Source organism: Xylaria bambusicola, assembly GCF_022495145.1.
Source record: "Xylaria bambusicola strain CBS 139988 unplaced genomic scaffold F5B22scaffold_33, whole genome shotgun sequence".
Classification (NCBI taxonomy): Eukaryota; Fungi; Ascomycota; class Sordariomycetes; order Xylariales; family Xylariaceae; genus Xylaria; species Xylaria bambusicola.
The window spans coordinates 334,547-357,664 of record NW_025953586.1 but is presented as its reverse complement, the minus strand read 5'-3'; the positions used below and the strand labels follow the sequence as shown (position 1 = coordinate 357,664).

The 23,118-nt window shown below is 44.2% G+C and overlaps 1 protein-coding gene across 1 annotated transcript; it reads left to right on the top strand.

The window, feature by feature from the left end:
- Window positions 1-20,709: 20,709 nt before the first annotated feature.
- Window positions 20,710-22,536, top strand: F5B22DRAFT_637609 (uncharacterized protein; the record flags this gene model as incomplete). Its single annotated transcript, XM_047977467.1, has 2 exons — window positions 20,710-21,108; window positions 21,166-22,536. 2 exons carry the CDS (start codon window positions 20,710-20,712, stop codon window positions 22,534-22,536), a joined length of 1,770 nt encoding a protein of 589 aa, XP_047829095.1.
- Between the last annotated feature and the right edge of the window lie 582 nt (window positions 22,537-23,118).

Genomic DNA, 23,118 nt, shown 5'->3' with positions numbered 1-23,118 from the left:
AATCTATTTTAATAAAGGAAAGGAAAATAAGAATCCAAAAATATAAATTTTAATAAATATAATTATACCTATATTATTATATAATAAAGAAAATATTAGCTCTTTAGTTAAATAGGTCCTTTAAAGATCTTAATTAATATTATAATAGTTAAGGGTATAGTTTAATAAATAACTTATATTTAAGTAATATGTTAAAAAGCGGGTAATAATTATAATATAAGTTTTAAATTATATTAAGGCCCTTATAATAATTAAATATAGTCTTTTAATAATAATATTATAAAAGTTAATTAAAATAATAATCCTACCTTTACTTTTATATAGGTATAAAGTATAATATAAAGGGAAAATAAAATTAATAGCTTATAAAGGTTTAGAAAGGTTAATGGAAACCAATATAAAGTTAAAAGGATATATAAAATTAGTCTAAAAAGCATTAGTTAAGGTAGTGTACGGAATGCTCCCAATCTGGAAAATATAGCTAAACGTAACCCTTTTTATAAATAGCAGCCTTTTAATAGCCTAATTAGCCCTAAATAAGGTAAAATTTCGCTTTTCCTATAGGGTTAATATAGTTATAAAAGGCTACCCCTTAATTATTAAAGCGGAATTTAAAATTATTAACCGGGGAAAAAGGGCTAAATAGATATAAAAGCTATAGTTTAATATTTAATTTATTAAAAGATTTCTCCTAATGGTTAAACGGCTAATACTTTACCCCCTAAAATACCTTAAAGGATTAAAAAATAACCTAACGGGAGGTATAAATAAGAAAGAAGTATTTAAAGAATTTAAAAAATGGTTTAAAGACTATTTTATCTTTAATATAATAATCTTTTTAAACGGTTTAAAAAATATAATAGGGTTAAGCTATAGATTTATAGTTTATAAAAGATAAAAAAAGGTAGTTAAAGGCTTAAAGGATATATACCTATTAAGTAAGGTTTATAATATAAAAGGAATAAAGGCGTTTAAAGGTATATAAAAAGCTATAAAGCTTTTCCCTACTTTTAAAATTATATTATATATTAATAATATATTAATAATATATAATATTAAAAAGGATATTTTAACTATTTCTTAAAGTACATTTATTTAATTATATAATATAATAAATATATATAATATAAGGTTAAAATAATATCTAAGCTATATAGATTTAAAAGGGAATAAATAAATTAATATATTAATAAAAAAGATAATTAAAGATAGGTTATTTAACCTAGAGTTTAATAGCCCTATAGTTATAGGAATTAAAGTAATAATAAAGAAATAAATCCGGGAAGATATATAAGTTTAATAGAAAAATAACCTATTAATTAAAAATAAGGCAAATAAAAATATAAGTATAATATAATTAATTAGTTATTAATTAATAGGTATTAAATATATTTTTAATTATTATTTTAAAATATTAAAATTATTATAAAAGATTTTAAATAAATACTTTATATACCTTTTAAGGTATAAGGACTTTAATTAATACTATAAGAAATTTAAATATAAAGGGGTAGAAATACATTACCCTTATATAAGGATTAAAAACTAATAGAACTATAATATAAAAATAAAGTTATACTTAATATATTATAAAAGGTTATAAAAAAGAATAGTATAATAATTAAAGCTATTTAAATTAAAACTTAAAATAGATGGTAATAAATAAAAAGAGAATAGTTAATTAATAAGATTTTATAGGTTAAAATTATTAAATTTAAATAATTATAAAGCTTATTTAATTTAACTCCTATAAAACCTATTAAACTTTTAATAGTTTTATTAGGTTATAGGTTATTTTATAAAAGTTTATATACCCTTTATAACCTAAAAAATCTATTATAAAAGATAGGTTAGGATTATTAACTTAATAAATAAAGGGGAAAAAAATAATAAAAATTTAAACATTGTATAACTATTTATATTAATAAATAGTTTAATATTTTTAAAAGACCTATAAAGCTAAAAACCAACCTTACGTTTATTTATTATTAAACATTAGCTTAAAGTAAAGGATAATAAAGTTTAAAAGAACTTTAATAAAACCTACCTTAGAATATAAACTTTCTAAATTAATAAAACCCTCCTTTTAATTAATTTAAATATCCTTAAAACTATTATATAAAGGAAAAGAATTATTAACCTTTAAAGCTATTATTAAAACTAGCTTAATAATATTATTAAAAACTAGCTATTTTATATTATAAAATAGAAATAGCTACCTTAAAAAATACTATAGTTTAAAATAAAAAGCATAGCTTATTACTATTAACTATATATTTAATTATTAAAATTAATCCTAAATAAAGCTCCTTAAAAGCTTTATAGTAGTTAAAGTTCTTAAGTTAAATAAAATAATTAGTTTTTATTAATAATAATTCCTTTATTCCTGCTTTATAAAAAACGAATAAAAGGATAACTATATATAATATACTACCCTTATAACCTACTACCCTTAAAAAGCCTATAGCAGATCCTTTAAATACCTATAAATAACCCTTAAAATTATAATTAACTTATTAGAATTTTTATATTATAATATAGCTATTAATCTATATTAATTAATAAAGGTTATTATTTATAAATAAAAAAAATATTACTTTATAAAAAGCCCTTTATATTTATTATATAATATACCTTTTTATTTATATTTTAAATTATATATTATATATTATATATTATACTTTATAGGTTTTTAATTTTTTTTTTTTTTTATTCCTTATATATAAAAGCCCAAAAGCTTAAAAATAGAAAAATATATATAAAATAAAAATATAAAAATAATATAAATAAAAAAGTAAATATAACTATATTAAAAGATATTTATTCCCTTATACCTTTTATATATATAAACCTTTAAAAATTCTTATATATATAACCTTTAAAGGCTTTTTATATATAAATATAAATATAATATAAATTAATATACTTAAAAGTATAAGACTACCTTAAATATAATATAAATTAATATATTTAAAAGTATAATACTTCCTAATTTTAACGATAAGCCCGCTTACCGCTATTATATCTACTTACCCGTTAACCTATTATATACTTACTGTAGCTTAGCTTAGTTATAAGCCTTAACGGTAAATGGTTATAAAGATTATGGATATTTAACGGTAGTTAGCTAAACTACCGCCCTAAATATAGAGTTGTATCCATTATTGCCCTTTACAACTAATACCAAATCCTATAGGTGTACCAAATTAAATTCCAAACTTAAAAGGAACGAACTAAACGTATAAGGTATAGAAGTCCTAAAAGGAATGGATACGTAATTATAACCTAACACGTTTAAGAAGTAAAAAAATAGCTTTAAAGCTACTATATACATAGAATAATAGTGGATAGCTTACTATATCCCAGTGCCCTTGCGGAGGCCTGGACTAACTGTAACGCAGATTAGTCCCTACGACGTTAAACACGGTCAATCAATCAATCAACCTATACAGATTACTCCAAGCGTCGAATGCCTATGTGTTTCGTCTGTACAGCTGTTACGTTGATCAAGGGGTTGGTCGCGAAGGTCTTCGTAGCGTACGGGTCAAACGGAACGAACCGCTGGTTAACGGATACAAATAACAATACGAAGATGCTAGCTCGCTTGCTAGTTTAATGGCTGAGTTAGAGGCGGTCCCTTCATGAGAAAGGAGGGTCCATGGAAGATAAATGTTATAACAGGGTAGTAAATTTTCGATAGCTGCGGCCCTCTTGGCCTATATGACAGATTCAACGGTGGACAGTCGGAGACAAACTTCTACACATAAATTAGGTTGTAGGCCGAGTTAGAACACGGTATGGTAATTGAATAATTTCCAGAGTAATCCGAAATTAATGTTTGCAAAAATACAGTTGCAAATGAAACGAGACGAAATGTCAAACTCTACATGATATTCTGTGAAGCTTTGCGATGAGGGCCTCATAGCTTATCTACCACATGTTGCTACCAAAGATAAACAGCGTATACTCACTCAGTAACAAGAGAATGTAAGAGAGAAACGTCGAGCCAATAATTACCCAAGACGATCTCAACACCGCCTTCAGCTGGCCACATAGATTTACCATTAGTCTGTTGACCGATTCAGCGCTTCAGTTGGATGTGCGATTCTATTAGGCTTTATCAAGGATAAGGCAATTAGAGACTAGTGTAGATTCATTAATCTTAACTGGTTCACTGTGCTCGTAGCAAAACCCCTCTAACGCGATTTCCTTGCTGTAGGCATTAAGGGGCTAAGACTGTAGGACAGTATGACTAGGTTGTTGACGGCTTTTACAGTATAATATGCATTAGGCAGATATTCTTAGTAGCCTCAACTGCCCTGCTTTGAGTCTCACTAAGCACTCGGAACGAGCCCTGCTCAAAACGAGCGTTACGATATAGAGTCCTGGGTAAACTCGTGCTATTGATTTAGTTCAACGAGCGTCAAAGCCTTCCACCAGCGACTGTGTGTAGCGAAAACCACAATAGGAGAGTAATATATCTCGCAACTGTGATTCGAGCTTTCTGTTGCACAAAGGTGTCACGTTACATCGTGGAGCATACTTGCATGTTAATATACCATGAAGGGGCCAAAACCTTTGATACCCAAAGCTGACTGCAACCCGTATTTATTTATGATAGCCAAATAAACATGTCGAAAAAGTGGCACCATAACAAGCTAGCTTGTAGAAACCCGGCCGGCAAAGCTGGGCTTCCGGAGGGCGGGTAAAATATGGACCACCTGGCTCCGATCCCATGACATCCAGGCGTCTTGAAGCAACTTGGCGGCACAAGCGCTGACTCAAGTCATCCCCGGAAAATTCTTGTCCCATATACGGCGGACGGGGTTCCGCTCATCTCATCGTCAATCAATCACGGGGAATTTCGACCGAACAGTCAAGGTCAGTACCTAATCAAGATCGTAGAGCATCATATATATATAGTATTCTTCGAGTCACAAAGAATGCGGTTTCTAATTTATAATGATACTATTTAATGGCGCCGTATCTGACTTTTATTGCATGGAGGTGACGTTGAACCACTCATATGGAAATCAGATTCGAGCCCAACCACCCCCGAGCGGTTCTGTAGCAAATTAACATACTTTGGGATATATTCACTATTTCAACATACCCATCCAAGAGAATATATTTGACTTGGAATCGTCAGTGCTACACTCAGGACTCTGTACATTAATATTCGAGGTCCCGTTGTCCCGGAAAGAGCCGATCTACATCACGAGGGGCAGGTCTAGGAAACGTCTCAGGGACCATGTACCGCGTAATACAAGAGTTGCTTGACTATCTTCTCCAACTAGTGTCCGAGTTGCCCCTGATCTATTACAAGATAATACGCAAGTAGCCTCTATCTAACTCATAGTCGCTGTATGCCTTACACCCTAGCATAACGAGAAAGTCTGACCGATGTCGCCTTTGATTACATCGTGATCTAAGTGTCTCATTAGAGTTCCTTGATGTGTCATTACAAATCCTAGGTCAATGAGCTAATTGCATAGCATTATCTCGGCCAGCTCAATAGTGACATAGAAATCATGCTTAGTACACGTTCCTCGATATATGTAGATTCCTAATGCATGGAAAGAAGTTGTGAGTCGAGCTAAGCTAAACTCCTTGTACGGCAGCGAGAATCCGGCACACTTCAGCTTCTATGCGCGATAACACGTCCTTGCGACAGGTCTCCCGTGCCTGTTCAGCTACGAGCTTATACTAGATAGATCGAGTGTGAGGCGACAACGGAAGAGGTCTTGACACGAAACATTCGCTATCCGACCCGCTGTCGTGAACCAAACATTAAGCCTCGTAAACACTAGAAGTAAATATGGTCGAACAACTGTTCTACGCACGTTTCTACGTTTCAAAAAGTAAGAGGATGGCTATAACCCCATGCCTAAATTTCACAACTATGTGAGCTTGTAGAAGACATCGTTCATATTAAATCCAGACTTCCGTGCTCGAAGCCCTGCTGATTTGCCATAACCTGCATGAATATACCTCCTGACCTATACTCAGTGCATGTGACATAGCTGTCCGTTGGGTCCTAGTAGTGGTACTCTGTCTACAGAGCTTGCACGTATAATCCTCTAACCCACGCCGGGGGTTTATAAATCCACCAAAAGTCAACTAGGCCCATCCTAATAATTTCAACAGAAGTATCAAAGTGAAGTTTCTCTTTCCTGACTATGGATCCTCACCCGTAACCTTCCTCGCTAATAGAAGGCCAACTCGCATGTTATGGAACCAAGCAAGTTGGGAACGAAATCCATCGGAAACTCAGCTTCGGAGATGCACGAGCAACCTCAAGCATATATGACCATATACAACGCGGAAGCACCCAAGAGACTCGTGGCCGGAAGATACCGAGCGAAAAGAAAAGAGATATGTACCACGCCCTAAACCAGTGGGCATGAAGGATCGAGTCAAGTACGAAAGTTCTGGCGCTACGAGCCTCACGCTGTATATATCCACGTTGAAAAAGCAACCCCTCGAGTTGAATCCTCGTTGCTAAATCTAGGCGAATACATGCGCCTGATTACCGGTACCGTATGTACGACTCAGTCCTAGTCTGGAACAACCTCGCGAACAAGGGATGCGCGTTTCGACCCTCTTACATAGAACCTGCTGACCGCGACACCGCCTTTTTGCACAATTGTCCCTGACCCTACTATAGGCAATAGTGCTAAAAGAGCGCCTGTATAAACTGGCCCGTCCAAACAGAGCCCGCGAAAGCCTGCCACAAGCTGAAATGCGTGACACGGGACTCGAGGTCGCCGGTCGTCGTACGGCTGAAAGGGCCTGCATTGTCGAGTGGCTGGACAAGTTCGACCGCCCAATCAGTGAGTGGCGATGGCTTCCGCGTAGTGACTGACGGGCATATCGGTGGCGGCGAGGACTTGACGCGGGACTGTAGTGAGGCGTACAAAGAGGTCCTGAGCATGATGACTTATCATGATGTCGGTAGCTATAGATGTTGTAGTGATTATAAGTAGGCATATATATGTGCATCGCTCACGGTGAACTTCAAAATGGCACTGAGTTAGGAGCATTACTAAGAGCATTTTATGCGTTAGACGTTACAGCAAAGATAGCCGTGCAAGCATATTATCTATCTAGTCAATAGGCAGATAAACATTCCTATATCGTATTGTATCTGATCTCACATGTATGGTACCTAGCAAGTGATATCACCACTTCACATCGAATCTTGGGGCGGTGACATGTGGTCAAATATGAACGTGCCACCAACAATACCCCTGGTGGTGATATCAAAGATGATCCTCAATCCTCGACAAGATATATATATATAAGCCGTGGTAAAAGCATTGCTCTGCGTTGCCGGGGGCTTGCGGCTGTTTCTAACTGGATCATGCTGATTATGGAGGCGTTTAGACGCCGAATCAAGCGTGCCGCTGAGCGATCATACAAAAGAACCCCCCTCCATTTATCGCGAAGAGGACAGACCAATCTGTATATGCATTGTGGAAGAGTTAATGATAAATTGGCCAATGCGCATGCCTTTGTTTCGGTCGAATCAGCTGGTAGAAGCAAGAGTGCAAAAACACCACCCAACCCCTGTCGGTTCAGATAGAGTAGATCAAGTGAAGCACGAACACGCAACTTCAATTTTGAGCAAGTAACGAGAGGAATGAAGGCTACGTAACTGACCAACAAGGCAACCCTTTTGCTACTATATTTATATTTGATAGCGGGGGCGATTATGAGGGAGGTCTTGCTGCAGGAGCTCTACCAAGTATTGTGGTCATGAGGGGCAAGCCTGATTGAACTACAGAAGACCGAGGAATGTGAACATCTGGGTTATCCTACGCACACATTACGAGCAACACAGCGAGGAGGCAATGGGCATTAGCGCTTGAAAATGCAGATCTGAGGATGAGTATGTTTTGAGCAGGGAGAAAACCACGGGCTGCCGCTCCCGCGTTCCAATGTAGGCACGAACGGCATGGCACGATGTGACCTTTTCGTTTCGTTTTCCCAATTTAGAATTACATACCTAAAATGACTCAAAGATGGGGGATCACATCTGAACTCGGACCGGCAGAACAACGGAGAGAGAAAGCTGAAACATGTGCTGTTTACGCATCGCGGAGTCTAGGGATTCTTAGGGCTTATGCAAATAACAATAAAAAAAAAAGAGGCTCTCTCTCGGATTCGGTGATCATCGTGGTTCGTGGGAATTAAACCAAAATGCCGCGTGTCTCCTTGTCTAACACAAGCCCACAAACTGAACCCACGCAACCATCATTCGCACTTGGCATGTTGGTAGCAATACGGGTGAATCATGTTTGGTAAAGAGGAGTACGGTTGAAGAACGCAAACGGCCGAGTCCAGCCGTCGTCCTTGATCTAAGCTAGGTACTTGGCAACAGACAGATACATGTACACTCAGAGTGGCGGAAGGGTGGTCGTTGATTGCATCGGGTCGGTTGTCCTAAGTAGGCGTAATTGAAACGGAGTGTAAATGGGTGCCTCCTTGTGAAGATCACTACATACCATACAAAGACTCGGCTCGGTCAGGAAGTCTGACGTAGTTCCGTTATGCCACTGGGTACCCTCTGGGCAATTTCTGGAGACGCCTCGGGAATCCGCTACGTTGCGTTGATGCGATCAGGGAAGCAGGAGGTCAGATACCGCCGCGGCCATCGTCGGTGAGAGGAATGACTGACTGGAAAATCCCGCTTGGTCTTTGCCTGGTCTTTGGTAGTACTGTTGGTGGTGTACAGAGCTGTAGTCTAGAACCGCCGAGACTCGTCGCTAGGAACTTGGAAATTGTAAGTCCGTCAGGGATTGATTTATAAGAGACTTCGCAAGTTCGTGTCATTCGACGACGTCAGTGGTGGCATGTCGTTCCCCCTATACTTACAGCAGGGCGGAATGGCTGTAGTTTAGCGCTACGACGACGCGAACTGCAAAAATCTAACTGTATGTGTGTATATACGCTGCGCTATATCTCGCTATATCTCGTGTTGCTATGATCGAGAGATCCCACATATGAGTTTGGAATTGTGAGCCAATAACTCCACCCCTAGTGTAGGTACATAGTAGGTATCTACTTACTTCGCAGTGTGTGTGTGCGCCGAGGCACTTACTAAGGATAAGTAGTATGGGACGCAACCCTGGACGTTGTTCGAACGCCCGGCAAAGGGAAAAGGGCTCCCGAAACAGCCGCTTTTACACACAGTACTTACTGCACACACACACACAGGTACCCCCACAGAGAAACGAAACCATTGATTGCATTTGGTTGCCAGTCACAGACTGCTGCTGTACTTATGTGAGTACGTAGGTAGGTATCCTGGAGGGTTAATGCTCGGCCGTGACCACGAGGCAACGGACATGATGTTTGTCGGGCCATCGGCATGTTGACTCGCTCTCTCATTTCGGTGCAAGCGAATCACTCCTCACTGCAGCCACAGATAGATACCTAGACAGATGTCTGTCCTTCCTTCGTTTACGATATAGGTGGCCCCATGGTCGTCCTGGAATGCCTGCTGCCCCTTTCCGCCTGAAGCAAGGAAGCGAGGAAGCAAGGAAAGCAAACCGTTGGCCGTCGTGTTGCCGTCGCCAGGCCGTTCACCTTGCGACTGAACCTAGTCCATTGTGCCACACTTGTGGAAGCTGGTGAAGTATGATTTATCCCGCGGATCCCACCAGATGTGGAAATGCCCATGCCGTCGCGGCGTTTTGGATCATGCGTATCGTCCATTGGCGGCCACACCTAAACACCATACACTCCACTAGCCTAGCAATATCAATATGTCGCCTCTCTTTATTGTCGCACTACTACTGTGCTGGGTGGACCGATGATGCTGGAATACCGTCTACTGCGTGATGCCATACTTTTAAGTAGGTACTTGATGGAAGCATGCCTATGAAGCTGAGTAAGTGTCATGCCCAAAGTGCCTCGCCTCAGACCCTGCGAACGGACGTCGGATGTGTTCAACAAGCGAGATATCGGGGCTCGTCACGAGTCATACCCAGTAATATGACTACTGGTGTAGTTCCGTAGTAAGTAATATCTGCGTGCGATGGTTGGTAGGTAGGTAGGTAGGTACCGGTATGTGAGACTAGGTATGTACCTAAGCCACAAACAACCATCACTCATAACTTCGTGTAGGCCTACCTAGGCTCGATAGGTACTTCCTCTTTCCACAGCCATAGCCACGGTGCCTATGTACCTACTCATGAAGGGTGTTCATCTTGACTAAACTATCGCTAATGACACACCCTTTGTCTTCTTGTTGGTTGTTGCTTGTTAGCAACGATCATCATCCTCACCCAGACTCACCTACCTACTTACAAAAGACTGCGTTAGATATGGGGGTGTAATGCGGTTAGGTAAGTAAGTACTCTCAAGTTGTCTAGTGCAGCCTATTCGTGCTGTAGTAAGGTACCTATCTATGTGTATGTAGGTATAAGGTTTACTTAGGTATTTAGGTATTTATAGGTACCTAGGCAGGCACCTACTCGCATGAGGTACCTACAGTGCAGGATAAGCGCTAATCAGATGCCCACCTCGCCAGTGTGACCTGAAGCGCTTGCTGATGATGGTCCTGCGTGCCTCGCCCTGAGCAACTACATAGTACCTATAGCGGATACTTATAGTTGATTATTGGCTATTGGAGGCGTTTCTGCCCTCAAACTAGTAGTGTACCTAGGTTAGGTAGGTGCTACCTTCCACATTCGCTACGGCTACCTAAGCAGGTATTAGGGAGTACATAGTAGTGTACCTATTGTACTTACCTCAGCTGACGCTGCAATGGTGTATTTAGTGTATGCTACAGCATAGGTACCTACCTACCCTAACCTAGGTGATGTTAATATCTTAGATAGCTTGGGAAGCCTTCAAGCTCGATGATGGATGATAGTGGTGATGATGATGATGATGATGGCCGGAGTTTATCCTCTGTTCCCCGTCCTGCTGAGGTGCCTAGTGTTTTATTGTTGATGGGGTTCCTTTTCTTTGCGGATTGCGATCCCGCTCACTTGGCCATCATTAGCACCACGATGACGACCTCGGCCCATGGTGGCTGGTCGGGCCATCCGGCGATATAATCGAATACAACCACTACGGAGGTAGGCAATGACTCGTCACTCCTCCCTCTCCTGTCCTGCATCATTGTCTCGGCCACAGGAATCGCGCCAGGGGAGGCCGCTGCACTCGATGAATCGGAGGATGTAGAGAGGGATGGGATGTAGACAGACGGCCATGACTCCGTCGGATGGCCAGCATCCCAATCCATCCTCCACTCTGGTGCTTAGTGCGCGTCCAGCATGGTCTTAGCATGGTCCAGCATCATCCACGAAAGCCATCCTGACGCTTTTCCGTCGCCCGGCGTCCCGTCTCTTGACGAATCGTCGATAGGGCGGAATCCCGTGGTGCAGCCCCCCAAAGCTTGGGTGCCACAATGTAGTATCGCAGTCTGCCTACTGTAAGTAGGTAGGTAGTTAGCTACCTACTCTTAAGTACAAGTCTCCAGCCTACCAACTTACAGCCCAGAAAACAAATCGAACACCTACACCACAGTACACAGTAGTATGACATCGACCAATTAATTGCCTGAATCATCTGTGCCACTCGTCTGTCCGCTGGTCATCCTCACCTAACTAGCGGCTTTAACATCGTCACTCCCTCATCTAACGAGAAAGTCTCATTTGCTGTAATTCGCAGTGCGGCCCTTCGACGACGAGGAGTGACGATGACGATGACGACTCTCGGTGACTACTGTCCTTACGTGCTGTGCCCGGTAAAGTACACCACTATATACCTACAATTATTGACATGTTGAATCGGGCTAAATAAGCAAAGCAGCCTTTGAGAATGCGTTCTGAGTCTCACACCATGTGGCCCGGTTTAATGGGTATACCTACTATCAGGTATTATTGACCGCCCATGCGAGGAAAAAGCTGTTGAGCGAGGGAGAAGTTGCCAGGTCATGTCCGGGACGTACTTACTATACTGTAGGTAGGCTGCCTAGGTATAACTCTAAGTACTTCATGCGCTCGAGTCAAACACCAAGCAGACACCAAGCAAGGTACCGTGGCCAAGCGTAATTGCGCGCAGCCTGACCATCTGCCGTGAACAGACAGATACCGGTACAGCTCCTTTAATTACTTCTCAGTACGGAGTGCTAGGCTGTGCTCTTAATTACACATGTGATGTAGACCCCTCCTTGTCCAACCATATTCGCCTACCTATAGTACTGTACTGTAGGTATGTACAATGGAGATGTCATTTGCTGGCTTCTCTTCTGCGCGTCCCAGTCTAAGTACAGTAACTAGTAGACTGATCGGTCGTGATACTCTCTGCTACCTACATGTAGCTAAGCCTGGTAAGCCGCCTGTTGCTTCGAATGTCGTTGACGGGCAGAGACGGGGATGCGTTGAACCGACCGACATTTCAGCTGTTTCGCGGTCACCAACATTTCCCACCTGGTCTTGTCTATCTATGGCAAGATCTACTTTGGTTTGAGGATTCGATAAGCCATTCCTACGCCGCTCAGGCGCTGACATCTGCATCTCCTTGGCATTCACCATGCTCCCCGACAAGACAGGGTGCTCAGACGAAAGAGGGTTCTAACGGCTCATACCTACCTACTGTGGGGCTCAGCATTGTGCAACCGTATCGTCCTGATACATTTCCCAGAGCAAACGAAGTATGGCATGGCATGGCATAGCAAGGTACCTAACCTACAACCGTGAGAGTCTACCTACAGTACTCTATGTAAGCATGTGGCCCCATCACCACGGTCCACCAAACAGACAGACAGACAGATCTAGGTATCGAAGCGGTTGCGTGCCGTGAATCTCAAGCTATCAAGTTTACCAACTCGTTGATCCATTTCCGTACGACCCCGGTATCGTGTGCTGACGCTACCTTGCCTACGCTACGCTCTCCCTGACGGAAGACATGGCTCCATTCATGTCTTGAACCTCGGCGAGGGCAGCTGGATGGATGCATTTTAGAGATACCTAGGCCACCTACCTACGTAGTATTATGTACTGTCAGCAGGTATGTAAGTAGGCATCAAAATACCTAGCAGTAGCTAGCTTCGTACTATGTAGGTACATGGATAGTGGTTTGAGTGGTGTCCGGACTCTGCCCAGGTTTCCAGCCCATGTGAAGGTTTTGCAAACGCCTTGCCTGCCTGACCTTGCTACCTACCGTCTGGGCAGCAATTGGCGGATTGCCGACTGTCTACATGTAAGTAATGTATTTGTACAGGTCAAGTGGTCGGTCCATCGTGGTCCATCGTGGCCCATCGTGTTGGGAAAATCCCATCCGCTGTCCGGATCCGTTCGCCCCCTGGTCTCGTCGCGGCGCTGGCCTGCCAATGAGCCGTTTTTCCCTTTGTGCTCTCTGGGTGGAGAATGTTCCCTCTGGTGTCAGGCTGGCACTGAGCTATTATCGCGGCTCGCTCTTCGTACAATCCAATACACTACCATCACCATGCAGACTCTACATTATGCACTACCTATTTCCAGGCTCGAGCCGAGTTTTACAGTATTAGCCAAGAGAACCCCGTCGAGCCCGTGTCGTACTTCTCCAATCGTATCCACCAGGGCAATCAGGAAATTCCCTCCCAAGTTTGGCCGAATCTATCCAGGGCTCTGGGATCGGCCACCGCTCCGTAATAAGGGGCGCCGACGTGGAGCCCGAGAGTAAAATGCCCCTCATCACCACGACCACCACCATCACGACTTCTCACCCGCAGCCAAGATGCATATCTGTTCCCGTCCGCATCTACTGTAGGTAGGTTACCTATTCCACAGGTCGTATCTGAATCAATGGCTTGCCTGGGTCGGGCATCACACTGTCATTTTAACACGTCGTCCGTATGATGATGATGGGAGATGGGTAATCCCAGACGTGCAACGACATATTCCACTCACCCTTACTCGCTAGTTGATGTCCTACCCCGTGTCTTACATGCCTTCTGACGAGACAACCCCTCATTTTTCATGTGGATGGTCCCTCCTTTTTCCCTTGGAGGGGAAGGAGAGGCTTATGGTCGAAAGGGATTTGCAATCCCACCTGGGACTGCTGATTGATCTTCGACACAGCGTCTTACTTACTAGAAAAGTGGCTATTTATTTAATTAAGTAGTCTGTGGTACATGTCGGAGCTCCAGACCGTATTCGTACTATTCACGTATTGCCAACTGTAATGTACCGGTCGAAGGTACGCTGCATACAAACATATTACATAGTATAGGTATATAAATACCTATACAGGTAGCAGTATATTATCGTAGATTGAGCATTTGTACGTTGAGATGAGAGAGTCGTGATTACTTATGGGGCAATTACTGCGTACTACTTAGCAAGTAGGCAACACGGCCGTCTTTTTCCCATAAGCGAGACGGACCGGTTAACACCAACCAGTCTAGAATAAAATAACGCTTTTATCTACTTACATAGTGTAGAGGCTCCTGCACTGCACTACTGTACACACTTACGCACACTCATTTCTGACCGCCCGAATGCTGACTGGGTCAGTTGTAAAAAGGTTTGCAGGGCGCAATGCTAATATCATCATCATGCCACAAATAGTGTAGTCTCCGAAAATGCATGGTTCTGGCATTTTGGGGGCCTTGCTTCTCGTGGTCTCGAAACACTAACGAAGGAGCCAAATGTCCAACCAACCAACTCTCCATCCATCCAATTCAATTCATCCAACCAACCAGCCCCAGCCCAGCCAACCAACCCTTACAGCAAACCTAGGTAGGTGACTAAACCTGGCGAGCCCACCACATATCCGCCAGCTGTACATGTAGCCTCCTGCTACCAGGTATGCGCGTAGGTATGTAAATTACGATATTACGATCCGCTCAACAAGCTACCGGGTGCGTAAGTGAGTAGGCATCGAGCCCATCAGAAGCGAGTGCAGTGGCGACTCGTAACGGCAAATCCTTCCCTTCGTTCCAAATAAGCTACCTAGCATTCAACGTTTGGTCTTACTTATAATACCTAAGTGGTTTTGGTGTACTGTAGCATCCGGTATGTACGCTATATCAACGGGTAGGTAGGTAGATACATACTTATCAGTAGGGGGGTGTATTTGTATACCTGAGATCGGCTCACCACCAACACGTTGTACAAATCAAAGCAAAATGCCATACTGATTCGCTAGAGAGCCCGGGGATACCAAAATCCAAACGACGGACGCTTGCTACCATGCCTACCTTATGGCTAGTGAGATCGGTCGAATTAGAATACCCATGTGGTACAATGTACGTAGGACGGCCGTTTGATGCAATCAACCAAAGCTCTTTTCAATACGTGGGGCCCTTTTCCCTCTATAAGTATGTAATTTTTCTTTCTCACGGCTCTTCCTCTCTGCACGACCTACCTACTTATACCTATGGGCAGTTCTGTCCCGGCCGTGACGAAACTCTGATCGGGTGTTGGGGAGAGAAAAAAAACGATGCTCTCCTCGTTCCGAAGCCAACTTTCGGTTGGTCTGGTTCGGCCGAAAAGACAAGGTCACCGAGAATAAACCTACGTACACGCAGGATGGGGAAATGAACTCATCGGAGATAGACTACTAACACCAATTAGTGTACTGTACTAGGTATCCATACGACTCAGCTACCGTACCTACTAGATATGACTTTAGTTGCTTCAAGACTCGCAAGCAGCGATGCTGCCCTACACCACACCACATAATGCCTACACGTACCTAGTGTACTGATGTACACCCCAGGATGGGTTTTTACTGGGCTGGTGACTGTCACGAAGCCGCGAACCGACGACGCCCATGTTGACAGGTGCGCAGGTGGTTTATTACTTGCGCCCATGTACCCCCATTGTTCCTACCGGGCTTGGGAACTTCTTCAGCCGTCTCCGTATATGTATAAGTAGGTCAGGCGTCGTTGCTTCCAGGACCAGCTGGTGCATACCGAGGACGGTTGTCACTGGTGTAAGTACAGTAGGTATCTTTACTTTTGAAGATCAATTGTGATTGGCCACGTTGTTTGCATACTTACAAAAGACGATGATGTGTGGGTGAGCATACTATGTAAGTAAGGTACCTAGGCTATGTAGGTAGACTTGGCCAGCGGCCGGTGTGTACTTAGGCATCAATTAAGGGTCTCGTCTACTTAAGTGAAGTCTTGGAACAGGGGAGTGACTGAACTGAATTGGACTGGACTGGACTGGACTGCGCCATTCTGCTTGCGATGGATCTAGTGGGCAAACGCCTTTCTTGTACTTACGAAGTTCTCTAGGTCGGCTCTTGTAGGCTCTTCCCTCCGCCGAAGCCACCCAAAGAAGCCAATCAGAGATGTTGTTCGAATGCCACAGCTCCTCCGTCTCGCTGAGACAAGGTACCGCTACCTTACTGTAATATGGATGTACTATAGAGCAACAGGGGAGGGAGGTACCCGTAAATTATTAGGTAGATATCGTGATTATCTCAGGTACCCCAGGTGCATTCTCCAACAAGCATTGTTGTATATAGGTACGCAGAACCTTTGCCGCACAAGGTCCGATGACGACACGCAGATAGAGACACACACTTTTCCCTTAACAATTGATGCAAGACTTGACCTTTGTGCACGTAGAATTACCTCTTCCTCAATATCTATTTTTAACTAGTTATGTGTAAACTATACCGACTGAAATAGACAGAGACTTCCAAGGTTGCTTCTTCCCGCTTCGCCGTGGTGGATTTACCTTTTTAGATTGGCTCACGGGGTTTACACGTAAAATAAATGATAGCAGCTCATAGATTGTCAGATTTCTAACTTGGTCTTGGATGTCTAGTGCACCTACCTGGTAGGTAAGTAAGTATACCCGCTTGCTTGGCTGTGAGTTCTTTAGCCTCCGACTCAAGAAGCCGGCGTCGTCACCGCGAATGCTGAGCCTCTTCCCCGGAACCAATGAATGGATGAATGGTAACGGATACGTATGCCTCAGCAGTTCGATCACTATCTAGCGTCGTAGGCATTTTCCGTTAGGGCATTACCTACACTACATACTTACATTATAGGTATACCTACGCAGGAACATGCTGGGGACGTATCGTTTCGTTGTAGATAGATACTTAGCAATCCATTCGGCAGAGCTCTACTTTGCACGTCCTGTCTTGCCTGCTGCACGGATGACCAAACTGCACATTGAACTGTCATGATGTCTTTTCCACCATGTTTGAACAAGGCCACTGATAGGACGATCCAGGACAGTAGGTAGATAGCGTGAGTGAGGATGTCAGTTATGTTAGACAAATCCCTCCCCTTTTACTTAGGTCATCACTATCGCGTGCCGTCACCATCAGGAAGATGGAGCATATCGTAAGAGTTACTACCACGGCACTGTTCTCTAGTCAAGCCCATAATGGAATGCAGCGAGACATTTTCACGTCTCATGCACCACAAGGCAACAATTGCAGGCAATATTTTCAAGCTGTAGTGTAAGTAGTACACTACCGGTACAAGCTTTTAGTAGAAGGGCAACTTTAGGTATGACGCCCCCAGTGCACTATCATTTCCCTTATTACTAGCCAAGTTTCCAGTTACCTACATCCCTTGCTCCATGGTGTCCTCGATAAGGGAATAAGCGCCGCAATCCTTAGGTTTGGCGGCGTCCGAAGTACTGTAAGCACGCACCTAGGTACTGCAGGCTTTTGGTACCTAGGTAGCAGGCAATGTAAGTCCAGGCTTTACTACTACCTAGGTAGTATATATGGATTTGCTTTTCCTTTCCCTTCCAGACGTCTACTGACTTGCTGTACTACCGGTACATTGATCATACATCAAGGAAACGACCTAGGTATTACATGTAATAGATATGTAGACAGGCTTCTTTGATGCACATCCATGAAACGACGAAGCCTCAAATCGTCTCCGTGTTGGGATTTGCTATCGCTCCCTGCTTTGACCTACCTAGGTACTACGTAGTAAGTATTTGCTCGGGTTTCTGGCTACCGAAACAGACGTGATTGGGCAGATTGGGCAATGAAAAACGTGCCAGAGGATATACCCCACAGTATTGAAGATGCTCGATCTTACACTGTCTCCTGGACAGAGACAGCTGGAGCCACTAGGTAGGTCGGATAATAGATACACACCCAAATTACGGCCCCCATCTATGGGGTATAAGAGACAGATACCTAGTACAGTGTCTGTGTCCGTGTCCAGATAGGTAGTGGACCGCGATGTCCTGCTTGCTGCGTCAAGACTCAAGAGTAAGGGACAGGGCGAACCACTCACGGATCGGACGACAAGAGTGTTGTGCACAATGCTAAATGGACCCCAGAAGTACGTCTAGGTATGCAAGCAAGTACTTTGTCAACCTGTAGACACCGCGTCCCGGGAGATAAAACCTTGAAAAGGAATGGAGAGACAGCGACCTCTTGAACGAAAGCGGTAGCCTGCACGCATGAGTACACTAAATTTACTGTACATAGTAGGCAGAGGTATCCTAAGTACTGTACGAAGATTCCATGTGGTACACACCAACAACTTGTAAGTGTTTGACAACCCGACGATTGTGCGTACGAAGTACCTATATCTGTCAGAGTACCGGTAGCTTAGGTTTAGTACCTGGAGCTTTGCTGAAGAAACAATGCCTACTTATATGTTCTACTGTATTTGCCTTCTGCTTGCTCACCCACATTCTGTGGATGTGTTTAACCCACTTCAACCAGTCTTAATCCGGCCATTAGAAACCTTCCGTGTTCCTACTACTAGCCTCTGAGAATTAGGAGGAAGTATCACCTCTGTAAGTAAGGAGGAGCCTTCTTATAATGAATGCTAATTTGAGCTAAGCCCCTACCTACCGGTACTTACCTTGTCCGGGCGGTACCTCTCAAGGTACATACTGTAACTTGGTCAGACTTGGTCTAGCTCTCAAGAGCCCTGAGAGCCCCGACATACTTGCAATCCTGCCTACTTACAGTGAGTCGGCAGCTACGTAAGTACATACTTACAGTACCTAGGTATGCGGTGGGTACCACATGTACCCACAAGTATATCTCCAGCGTAGAGTAAGTAGCTCTCTTAGTGGTGGGCACGAGGAACGGGGAGCAGAAGGTACTTGCCGTCAAAAGGTCGATGCACTAGACACACTCCACCGCGTGCAGCTCGACGCTAGCCCGCTAACTCTACCTAGTGCGGTTACTGACCTGACTTACACTTAACACATGCCTCCAATCCAAGCCTTCATACCGAGCGAGCATGATGACCAAGTTAGAATCTACCTACCCAACGCTGCTCTTTTACCTTCGCTCGTCTGTATCTATCCATCCATCTGTGTATAATATTCTTTAGACGCTATTTCGAGTTCCAATTGATTGACTTTCCTTTTCCAAAGACGAACCTAGACCCGTGAAAGCGAGACTTCCGCGCCTAGCAATTCTGCCAAACCGTCCTTCCATTGACACCTCCGTTCATCAGTCTGTCCATCCACCCATCCACACCTATTGACTGGGTATTCCCTCGTCCACACCCATTCTCACTTCCATATCTCTTACGAAAGCCGATCCCGAAGCTGTAGGATTGCCACGGAAGTCGAAAGGTGAAAGCGGGAGACATCTAGGCCTATAAACTCACCACATTCTTTCAGGCTGTCTCGTGCCATTTGCTACCATCTCGGCTACGTTCCTTCACCTGACAGTCCCCCTCAGAAGTCACGACGACCAGCCATCCGAACAGGTCTCTGGGTAGAATACAAGACAGTTCTCACATGTCAACGGCCCCGGTAGCCGTCAGCAGGAAAACACAAGGCGGAGAAAGTAAACTACTTATTAATACGCGAACTCGGCTACGACGACGGTGCTGAGTGTTGATCCCGCTCGACTGACGAACCACGACGAACCTGCCGTTCTGTTTACCGACTACGATTTTGCGATTACACTAGCCGAAGCCAGGCACAACGAGCCAAAGAGGAACGAGGCGGGCAACAAGAAAAACCAAAATCTTCTTGCCCTGCACGAACAAACTGAGTAACGTGGGTTGAGGCACTTAGATAAAAGGCGGCCCCGATCCTCATCTCTCCATTGTTCAATCGAAATGGCTCATAGGATATGACCTAACAGGATCAACATTTAATCATCAATATCCGCCGTATCTACTTTGTTCCTCTGCGCCATTAGCAGCATTCATCCAACAAACGGCCCCGTTACACGTTCATTTGCCTGCACCATCTTGGTATTGGTAGTTTGGTTGAATGGTTGAATGGTATAAGGTTCGGTTGCCATGTGGATGTGAATATGTACACATGCACTTTTAAAGGCTGAATAACAACACAGCGCGCGGCACCATTGAGCAATAGGATCCTCGGGCAAACAGAGTTGCAACTGGCAACGGGACTAACTTCCTCCTCTCTGCCAACACCTCAAGCCTGGCAACTAACGCAGTCCTTTTCCTTTCACCACCCACGCAATTTGGTCATCTGCTGTTAGGCCATCACTTGAAATCCTCTGCACCACTTCTGGTCCCTCCTATCTCGTACCCGCGCTCGTTCACGCATCTATTCAACTACTACTACTACTACTACTACTACCCATATGTCTTCTTCCGCCACTTCCATACAGCAGCTCCGCCAATTTCCGCCTTCACCGTCACATGTGGCGGGCTATCCACGACGACCTATTCCTCCCCCATTGAGCTTCGGGAAGCTCCACGGTGGCTTCGTGGCTCAAGAGACTGGCCCATACTCGGGTGGTCTCCGAACGCCTCCAGCAGACGACGATATGAGCGCCGCTTACCACAACCCGGTAATTGCTGGCAACACATACGATGCCCACGTATCTATCGCCCGGCACCCGAATTTCAATATCGTGGTACCCACACGCTTTGGCAGCAGCAACATCGTCTCGGATGCAGCCGTCCACGCGTATTCGAGAACGCAGTCTCAACCCCAACTACAACCCCAACTCATCAGTAACCTCCCACACCGATCACAACCTGAATTGGTAGTGTCACGAGCCTCAACTCAGCCGCCCACGCCTGTCGTAGTGAGCAGCATAAGCAGACATACTCCTGAGGTCATTATCAATAATGGAGACGATCCAGGCATGGTGATGCACAGCCTGAAATTACCGAAGTGTATCAGCCCGCATGGCGGGAACTTGGATGATTTTGCTGCACTGGTAAGTCATATCTGTAGAATGTCGGGAATTGTACGGTTAAGACTAATTATCCCGTAGATGACGTGCTTTTTTTGGTTCGAGACAATGGACACGATAGAAACAGCCGAGCAAATCAACACTCATCGATCATCAGAGCCACTTTCCCCCTTGTCCAAGTATACCGAGCCATGTCCAGCGTACAAGAAATGGGTGCATAGTATATTATCGACAACCCAAGTTACACAGAATGTGGTGCTCCTTGCATTACTATTCGTGTACCGACTCAAGAAGACAAATCCCCGAGTTCACGGCAACCCGGGAAGTGAGTATCGGTTGCTCACGGTGGCGCTGATGCTCGGCAACAAGTTCCTGGATGACAATACGTACACGAACAAGACATGGGCTGAGGTTTCGGGTATTTCCGTCAAAGAAATCCACGTTATGGAGGTTGAATTTCTCAGTAATATGAGATATGGGTTGTTGACATCGAAAGAGCAATGGCGGGAGTGGCTGCGCAAATTGGCTTGCTATCACAAGTATTGCGAACGGGCTAGAGCTGAAGAAACTATTAGACAAGCACAAACCACGCCTATCCACCTATCTCCCAACCAAGGAAGATTCACGCCTCCTCTGCCATCGCCTACGGCCATTCTTCCCACAAGCGCCCATGGTGCGCCTTCGCTTGTTTCGGCATACTCACCATCTTCGGCACAACACAATGGCTGGGATAGCGCCTACCATGTGACGCCAGTCGTTTCTCCATTAGCAGTGAAGCCGAGCCTAGGACATCCACTGCTGCGAAAGAGGAGCTGGGACGGAGGTGATGCTGTGGAACCGGCCCCGAAAAAGGTGACTCTTGCGCCCTCTCAGATCATGGTGCCGTCTATGCGCCCGACGGCAGGTATCGATCCAGTCCGACTACCTGCGCCACAATTGACCCTAGACACCAGCCAGGCCACACTGCCCAATATGTATGGGCCATCCATGGTATCTCTGCCTCCCCTTATACCTGGTATCCGGGCCATGTCCACCGTATATACGCCAACTTCGTCATGGCCGACAACAAACACGGCTCTGTCAACCTGCGGGCCTCAGACACCATCATATGGAGTCCCTTCCAACTACGGCACACCTACAAAGAGGCATAGTCCTTCTAGCATGGCAGCATTTGGGTCGTCTCCACTAGCCGAAGTTTATGCCAGCCATACGCCCATATCTAATTCGCCTTCGGTCTATCTGCAGCAGCGAGCTAGTCCCTACAAGCCAGTCCGACGCGTGAATACGCTTCTTAATCCGCCTCCCTCCATCCCCCTTTCGGAATACCACTTGGGGTCGAGTCAGATGCACTACCAGCCCATAGGTCGCCGACATGATGTTAGGTCGGGTATCGTACCCGAATTTCAGCCGGGCTATGGTCACCAACGACACCAGGTTCATCCATATCAGTAACTTAGCTGCGCTAGATCTTGAACCACCCTTCTCACCAATCCTCCCTTCTCTCTTTTTTTTTCTTTTTTCTTTTGCCGTGTCACATGGATTTAGCCGTACTCCATGGTCTTCCCAGCATCTTTCTGTATTTTTCTATATCCACCATCATTTTGCATGGCCGCCGGCGTTTGGAGGCGGCATACAGTCGACAGCAACTCGACTTTTCCGGGATTCATTTGGGATTTATATTTTTGTTGTCACGGCCCAAAATTTGACTTGCATCACACATGGCGTTTAATTACATTTGTAATGCATAGAGCAGAGATCTGCCGATTTACACGGATGCGAAATTATGGAATTATAGGAGGAGGTTTTGACTGCAGCTGGAATAGCTGGGGCCATGTTCTTGTGAGCACCTACTTATATGAGGAGGTTGTCTGGTTGTCTAGGGGAAACAGATGAAGAAGGCCGTCCAATTCAAGGAGTGAGCAAATTTACAAGGTTAGCGCTCCCAGTCCGTCAGTCCATGAGTACGGGCTGCGAAAGGTGTAACTCGATATCAATTAGTGCTTGGTGCATCCCCAAGAGGGGATGGGCGAATAA